We start from the raw sequence: 8,755 nt of genomic DNA on the forward strand, positions 1-8,755 counted from the left end.
TTTCATGGAACCCTCACTATACGCTCGTCCAGAGGTTCATGCTACTGTTTGATGCTGAACAGATCAAAAGCTACAAGTGACGAAAACGAACGCAGAACAGAACGCGAAGAGTCCATGATACTATTGTTACATCGTTGATTACACGATTTCCCTCGTCACATTGCAAGCATATTATTTTGAAATTTGTTTGCACGTCCCAACTTCACACGTCCCAACCCGTGCTCTAAAGTAATAGTCAGTCAGTTCTTGTTTTCCCCACCCTCTGGTACGTGACGCACGTGCTGCGTGCAGCCAGACGTTCGTCGTCTTGTAGTTCTAGGGTTCATGTGGGTTTGGCTGAATTCTAAATTCGAGCATATAGGCTACCTGTATCTGGGGGCGCAGAGAATAAATATTGAGGAAATATTGATCGAAGTTGTTATATACGAATATAAAGGATCGACGTAGGCGCAGGATTGAAGACATGAAGAAATCCAGGAGAAGATGGAGAGTAAATTATACTACTCGTTAGATTGCACAGAGGACCTGAATACTCTCTTGTCAAACACCGAAGAAGAAGGGCTGCAAATTGAGAGGTGAGCAGTTTAGCTATGTTAAACTATTGTTGAACCTGTTGTGTAAACTTGTGGTGTAATCACTCATAACTGATTATGCGTGATAAAGTGTCCCATAAGCTACTACTGTTTGTCAGACATGATGGAATTTGTTATGGCGTGAACAGAACTTCAGGCGTCTACGCAATAATCGCGTTCTACACTGTTTACTTATAACATTATCGCATTGTCGCTATTGCCTATTACGAGGATTGGGCGTGTTGGATTAATTATTTCCGTAAAACGTTTTTGTTCAATTAGCCTACAATGACATTCGGAATGACGATGCAATATTTTTACACTGAATTAGTGTAACCGTGACCGACTAGCCAACCAAATAAGCGATGCAGCTTCCTCGCTGATATGGCGAAAAACAAAGATCGTCCCAGTCGTTGAGGCGACGCGTCTCGTTTGCATTTGCGTTAGTCAGTATTGTCCATCTCCGCTACAACTTATTGAGGTATCTAGTGTTATTTGGGAATTATAAGGTATTGCAGTAGGATGGCAACCGTGGTAACTCACCGTAATGTAAAATAATCTACGACATGAATTCACGGGATACAGTACATATAGTTTGCTGTAGTTATTTTAAGTTTTGGGGTAAAGCTGAACCAAACGCCTGTGACATTCACATTTCTATACTGACACTCTATCACCGCTTGGTAGACTGTACTGAGCGGAGCAAATATGAGTAGGCTCCAACAGTTTGTTTTGTCATTTGACACGCACACTTGACCGATCAGTCCAGAAATTAACTGTGTTGCGGTGGTTGGAGTTGCGCTGGTTTAACTCAGTTTGGCCACACAAATTAGTTTTCTTTATGCTTACTAAAGAAAAGTTACTGTAACACTACAACACTGAGAGACATTAAATTGTGGTTTTAGGTGTGTACAGTCCATTGTCTTTATGATTGCATTTGTTTTCTTGCTGTTGCAATTAAAGGAATATAAAATATTAAATAAATATAATGCGTACATTTTTAGCAATAGTGTTATTCTAATTTATTTGAATGAATTCTTTAACACAGAAATGACTGCTGTAGGACTCAAACTCCTCTCTTCCTGGCAGGACGAAAACGCTGTTTGAGGAGATCCGCGCCTCTGTCAATAACAATGATGAGCAGGACCGGTCCTTCTGGAGGCCTGTGCTGCCATGGGGCGGTGTCTACACCATCCGGGCGGGGAGGAAGGCCATCTCCTGCATCCCCCTGTACGTTAAGATAAGCTTGAAGAACACGTGCACCATCGACGGCTTCCTCATGCTCCTCTACGTCATCTTGCGCGAAAACCAGACCTTCCCCCGTGAGGTGGGCATTTTCCTTGGCAAGGAGTTTGTGGACCATTTCCTACATCTGATGGATTCCTATGACTACACCACCGTCAAGCTGCTGTGGATCTGGGACAGGATGTCCAAGCAGCAGTACCGGTCCGAGATTCATCGGGCGGCGTTGGAGATCGACCTATTTGGCAACGAGCACGAGAACTTCACCAAGAACTTGGAGAACCTGATGTCTACCGTGCAGGAGAGCCTCTGTACCAACTGGGGCTGCCCTGCCCGCTTTCAGGAGCTCCTCAATCAGACCATTAACATCAAGTGAGAGATCGCTCCATTCTAAACCACTCCTCCATTCCCCTTGGTAACACTGATCTCTAATGAGTGCTCAGCATGTCAAAATGACAATATTTATTGTTTGTCAAGCTACTGGTGCTGAAAGGAGTCAGGAGTAGGCAACTAAAATGAACTGCACCTCAGCAAGTCTTACATTTCTTAAAAACATTTTTTTGTGGTTGTAGGCTATGATGAATAGAAATCCTGTGTACCCTGTGTAGTTTTTTTGCGAGATCCTCATAAAATCTAGGTAGCCCATTTTTAAATGGCCATTATTCTACAAGCAAGCCATTTGATATTTGGTATCTTGGGAGTACTTGGTATTTATTTTTCAGAATCAAGTTGTCATTGTTAATCACCTGTATTTGAATTTTTTATAGGACACAGGTCTCTCATAAGACTTCCACGGACAAAAAAAAACCCTTTTTAGATCGCCTTACATTGCTTCTTGTGGAGCAAAAACAACTTTTCAGGTGCAATATCTTGAAAATAAAAACTGAAAAGGTTCATGTTTTTGAATGCTGTAGCACAAAAACAAAGTGCCGTGTGAAGCACAAAACTTGCTGCGCTTCACTTCATTTGAGTTGACATGGAATGGCCCAAGAGAAAATGAGGGTAAGTGTCCCTTTTAGTACGGAGACAAAGGGACAGCCTTCCATTGAATGTAGGATCAATATTACCAAGGTTAATTCCGTAAAAAGGGCTATGACACAAAAGGCTAGTGAAGAGGGCTTAAGGCTTTGATTTTCTGCATGGTGTCATCACATTCCATGTCATGTGCCCTCTTGGCCAGTAATGGGCTATGAGGCATGCACTCCAGTTTGATGTTGAGTTGTCTTCATCATTCAGTCATTTGATCAGGTCTGATTCATTACCTTCAATGAGGCCTGTGTTTGCCATGAGGCACCCTGTTTCATTTACCCAGATGCTGACGCTTCTAAACGGCTGCCCACATTATGAGTCCAAACGATAATATAAAAGCTTAGTTCTGTCCTGCTGGAAGGCTTCCACACACCTGTCTTCACATGGCTTTGATTTCGCCCCTTGACACGCCATTATTATAAAATAAAGTGCAGCTGTCGACTGTCAAGGCTGTGAAAAAACCAATGAGGAATAAGGTGGGAGGCATGGCTTCTTCACGGAGTCCTCCGCAGCTCCTCTAGCCCCTTATAAGGCCAGTCGGGTGGTGGTGGGTTTTGTCTTCTCAACAGCAGGAGGATGTTTATTCATTCACCACCCTATGCCTCAGCAATCCTGGCCTTTCCCTCACTTTCTGTACTTCGGATCAGGCCCGGTCATGTGGCAAACCCAGTGCTGGGTTCCCTGATCAGATTCTGATTGATCAAATCAGCTTTGAGTTCAGATTGATTGAAAAATATTCTCAGTGTATGATCAGCTGGTAAACTAGATGCAAAATATATGCAAAATTTGTTTTGTGTGGAACACATGCAGCAGCAGTATTGACTGATTTTTAAGTTGCATGGTTTTCACTTTTGACTGTGAACATGTACACAAACCACATGCATCTGTTCCGATGAAACCTGACCTTCAAACAGTGCTGGGGGAACTTGATTTTATAATCGAATGCATTCAGCACATACACAAGTTATCGGGTTGCCTCATTACAGAAAACTTGGCAAGCTAACTGAACTTGCAACTTAAGTAGCTACCAAAAACGCAGGCCTCCATTACACTACCATCATGTTAACCTTATACAGTTAACTTGATACCTCATTCATGTTCAGATACATTCACATCTGTCACATATTGGCTGTGAATGATTGAACAAAAAACAATTATGTTATTTGAAAAATCCCAGAAAATGAACTACCCCTTTAAAAGGTTGTGATTAGTGGGTGAGGTGCAGCTAGCATAGGATGCTAATCACTGATTTGCTTGAAGCAATCAAAACTCCACTGAGACTTCCACAGTTGCTGGGGTCCATTCAAATATTTGAGCTGTTGATCATACTCTAAAGCTCCACCAATTATGGGGCTTGTGAAATCTTACTCTCTCATCAGTTCCCAGGGGTACAACTAAAATGGCTTTGGTCCAGTGTGAATTTGAAGCTGGTCCCATTTCCTTTAGCAGTAATCGCAAATTGTATGGGGGACATGCAGCATAGGAGCTAAAGAAATGATTGGGTGAAATGATGCCGGGTTGATGAATGGAACCTGTACCACACATGTTAAATGCACTTTATACCGTATTATCTTGCTGTTGTGTGACTTAAGTCCCAGTGACAATGTTCAGCTGTCGCCTGATTTAGACAGTGTTTGTGAAATCTAAAAACAAACTAGTGAGGTTGAAGCTGCAGACATATTTGGTGGAAGAGGCAGCACAATAATGTTGCAATATTAGGTATGAATTACACTCATATTGATTTCAGTTAATTTGGCATCACCAACCAAACATCGTCTGTGGCCTAATTTATAAAACCTTCAATATGAAAAGGTTACGTAGGCACATAAGAAGAAAACAGTACAGTGAAAAATATCCTTATTTATAAAACTGTACGTACGTGCCCACAATTTTTTCACAACTTGAAAATCTGCGTATGTACACTGGCTTAGTATCCAGCTGTTAACTCCCACAATGATTGTGTACCCCCAAATTTCATAAGGTTTCACAACCGCTGCCAGGAATGAAAAATTGTTGCTATTAATTGAGTGCCAACACTTATCGGACTGCGATAAGACATTGCTCAATATATCATATGACATTTTCTTGTCTGATTGCTAGTGGCACAAGGTGAAACTGTGAATGTAACACATGGGAGGTGTCACTGGCGATATTCTTGTTTTCTCAGATTGGATTTTTTTGGATTCTTAAATACGGACTAATACCAAAAATACGACTTTGATCTAGATAGTTCTGACAAGGCATGTGATTAGTAGAAGGCTGTGTGCGTTGATATGAAGTTAAAGAAATTGAGTGCAACGTTTGCGTAAATGTGCCAGGGAACATGGCATACACATTTATTTTGTCCATAAACACTTTATAAATGACGCCACTGGTCGTTGAGATTTGCCGTACCATGGACATTGATTCCCTTTTCCACACCAAAATAGTCTTCTGATTTGTGTGATAGGAATATCTAGATAGATTATTGCATTTATATACTTGTGTGTTTATTCATTTCATTTGATTGCAATGATGGTTTTGAAAGGTAATTATGACGGTGGGGTCAGAGACAAGGCTGAAGTTTAAGTCACATGTGTTGGAGACCGATGGTCGGAGCAAACTACATCAGCTGTCTCTGTAGCAAGACTAGCGGAGTATAAGCTAGTCTTTAGAGAGCAGACCGTGATATTGCTGTGCGCGACTCTTGGTTGCTATGCATTGTTTGATTAATGGCAGGCATTCATATGACTGACTGGTGTGGGTTCTGTTTACAGCCCGCCTCTTGAGCCGCCTCACAGAGACCTAATTCAGTCAGCTGTGGACGAGTTCTTCTGTCCCAAGATCCTTCTGTGCAAAGAAATGGGGTAAGAATCCTAACAGAGGTTCTGCAGTCTGAAAAATGAACACAAGAACTTTCCGTTATACCTTTCTGTCCTCTTGCAGCCTCACTTGGTATTACAGTATCTTGGTTGAATGTGCATTTAGCTCCTGCTTTTTTGTGAAACTGGTTGCTCAACAATTACTAAACTTTGTCTGCATTTTGTTATCTCTACAGCAGATGGTGACATTGCACCATTTGCCAAGTGTGGTTTTTCACTGTGTGGCTGGCCACTAGAGTTGTGTGCAGTTCCTATTCTTAGACCGGAACCACAGTTTGAGAATGTACAGCTTGCTGTAACTGGTCTGCCAGGAGTCGGCGTTTAAGCGTCCCTGGCTACTGTCTGTGCTGCAGGTGTGATGGGCTGAGGGAGTTCTCCCAAAGGGTCTTCTGCCATGGACCTCCTCCCTTTGTCATCCTCAACATGCAGCTGTGGAAGTCTGAGGACCTGGCCTACGTTCCGTACCACCTCGACCTCTCCCAGCACAGGTGAGCCACCACAGCAATTGAACTGAAAGACCTTTCCCCCTCCGTCCCCACAACCCTGACCCAGCTTCCAAATCCCGCTTGTAACTGCTCAACGGACACCTACGTGCTCTTCCACAGGTACTTGCTAGAGGGCGCCACCCTGTTCAGCAAAGAGGAGCACCACTACTCGGCAGCATTCCAGATAGACGGAAACTGGCTTCACTACGACGGGCTGCGCAGTGACAACCTGATCCTGCTGAACAGGCCCCCGGAGCTGTTGCTCCTCTCTTCGCTGGTCTACATCCGTGCGTCTGATAAGTGAGAACCGCCCTGAGGGAGCGCAGCAAACCCCACTGCCTTTCTGCAGCGACTCCAAAAGCATTACTTACCTTCGCTTGTCATTTTCAGGTCAATACTGCACTTCTTCCCAAGCTTTAGTTATCTCTGTCTCGATTGTGACTTCACTTCCGGGAGGGGCTAGGAAGTGCAGCAGTTGTTTGAGCACTAGCGGAGCTCCTCCCAAGTGTAAGTTTATGTTAATTTTGCCATTTATATAAAGAAAAAAAGATCAAGCCAACCGTTTTCATTTTGGGAGGTAACTTGTTACATGTATTGCTTATTTTTGTACTCTTTAGATATTTCATTAAACTTCTTCAAGGATTATGTGCTCTATCAGGCCAGACTGTGACTGCTTAAATCTCACTGCACATAATAGCGTCTCCTTTTTAAGCTTGCTTGGAATCCAAGAATATGTATGGACTATAATAGTTCTGGGGCCCGTGTGCATAAAACAATCTGAGATGCTTCTTAAGGATGAAAGGTGGGAGATTATTGGTCAGCAAGAAATTGTGTTTGTGAGTGCTCTCATAGCGGTGCCAGACGAACCCTTGTACAAAACTGTTGTACCAAAAAATGTTGTTCAGATCAAGCATATTGCTTAAAATGTATGTTTACAACGTTAATGTTAAATCGAGAAGAAACTTCCAGTCAAACTATAAAGAATGTGTAAGAAATACCAGTGGGCATTGCCAGGCATTTTCCTCAGTGGTTTAGTGAACCAAATAATCTGATAACTTTGTTTTAATTTCCCCCTAATATTTCAGTAATTTAGTTCATTCCTACAGTAATAAGTAAAGAAGTAATGCACCAATATACTGTTTTCATCAGTGAGCCTTTGTTACTGCAGCAGAGGTTTAAACTCACAGTTGAAAACTTTGGATGTGCAAGCAAATATATTTATAAACATAGGTACTGGTCATTCTTCTTTCAAGATTCATCTTTCAGGAATTATTCTGAATTCATTTAGGGGTGGTATCATGTACATTAGCCTTATGATGCTAATACTACAGAAAATTTCAAACCAATTACAATTTTTATTTTTGATCTTGATAGTCGCTGAAATGCATTATTCAGATCTCTTGTCCTTCATAAACATGTCTATTCGGGGGATATCTTGAAATCAACACTACCTGTCTCTTGAAATTGTATGCATGCAGGCCTTGATTTCAGAAACTGGTGCTTGGGATGGGGTTTCTACAGAGATAGCTGGAGGCGATCAACAGGGCTGATTTGCATTTTTATAAAAGATATATTTGGATTCATCCGGTATGTTTGGTTTCCATTTTGTTATGATCTACCAGCTCTTGTAGAATTTGAAAATATGTCTTGATGTCTGAACTTAAAACTAAATTATAGCCTACATATGCGCATGACTGTTAAGCTGAACTTTTTGTGCATTACAGAATTGATTATCCAAAATTAAGAGCAGTAGACTATAGTGTGTGGTGATTGAGTTTCAAGTAGGCAGTGTTTCAGTTTGTACAGGTGGATTATCATTAGTCTTACTAGAATACAGATGTCCAGTTAGTGTGCACTGTCAACCACACTCTTAAAATGAGTAATTATTGCATTTCAATTGAATGCTTAGAAAGTTCTGTTTTGAATACTGAAACAGTATGTTCTCTTATTTTAAGAAATATTGCTTCAGAAAAAGTAGTAAATGAAATGAATTTTCCATAAAAACAGTATTTTAAAAAAAACTGCTAAGAAAAACTGCCCATTCTGTTACACACATTCACAGTGTGTAACATTACAATCCCTTAGCAGATACTCCAAACTTGCAGAAGTGCTCATTTTGAAAAGTATAATTTTGGATTTAAACTGGTCAGATCATTGTTGGTGCTAGAATTCATGTATTCTCCCATGGTTTTACACCTCGTAGACAAACATCTTACAACTCATACAGTGTGCATAAGTGTCTGTGATACACTGCTTTGAATGGAAACAGTCACTAGAATCATGACAGCACCACATTATTCAATATTACTGTTCTTATTGTTTGAGTTGAAAGTTCTCATTTATAACCATGTAATAATTGATCTATTTTTTTAATTAAAATTTTTGTATTCTGTCATGAACTACTGTTGTGTTTTTATTTTGTGTACAAAGAACTAGGAATTAAGTGAAATTGTTAGTTGCAGTCCCACACATATTCCAGGCCTCCCCTCCCTGCATCACGGTTGTTAATCTTGAATGAGCCGCTTACCTCTTTCAACAGACCTACGAGACTTCAATGTGCCCTTTA

General features: G+C 41.1%; 1 protein-coding gene across 2 annotated transcripts; it reads left to right on the top strand.

Annotated features, from left to right (window-relative positions):
• Positions 1–270: 270 nt before the first annotated feature.
• c1h14orf28 (chromosome 1 C14orf28 homolog) lies at positions 271–8,588 on the top strand. Of its 2 annotated transcripts, none has more exons than XM_061257162.1 (5): positions 271–575; positions 1,662–2,186; positions 5,600–5,689; positions 6,016–6,192; positions 6,310–8,588. In XM_061257162.1, exons 1-5 carry the CDS (start codon positions 484–486, stop codon positions 6,491–6,493), a joined length of 1,068 nt encoding a protein of 355 aa, XP_061113146.1. In that variant the 5' UTR covers positions 271–483; the 3' UTR covers positions 6,494–8,588. The 2 variants fall into 2 exon arrangements, with proteins under 2 accessions (XP_061113146.1, XP_061113156.1); XM_061257172.1 differs by having other exon boundaries at positions 6,058–6,192.
• Positions 8,589–8,755: the final 167 nt, after the last annotated feature.

Source organism: Conger conger, chromosome 1 (genome assembly GCF_963514075.1).
Source record: "Conger conger chromosome 1, fConCon1.1, whole genome shotgun sequence".
Classification (NCBI taxonomy): Eukaryota; Metazoa; Chordata; class Actinopteri; order Anguilliformes; family Congridae; genus Conger; species Conger conger.

What these genes read in the sequence shown, in the direction of transcription:
- c1h14orf28 (XM_061257162.1), top strand. Translation starts at nt 484, where the DNA reads ATGGAGAGTAAATTATACTACTCGTTAGATTGCACAGAGGACCTGAAT. An exon ending in GAAGGGCTGCAAATTGAGAG is followed by an intron (nt 576 to 1,661) that starts GTGAGCAGTTTA and finishes TCTTCCTGGCAG; the next exon opens with GACGAAAACGCTGTTTGAGG. An exon ending in CTCGACCTCTCCCAGCACAG is followed by an intron (nt 6,193 to 6,309) that starts GTGAGCCACCAC and finishes GCTCTTCCACAG; the next exon opens with GTACTTGCTAGAGGGCGCCA.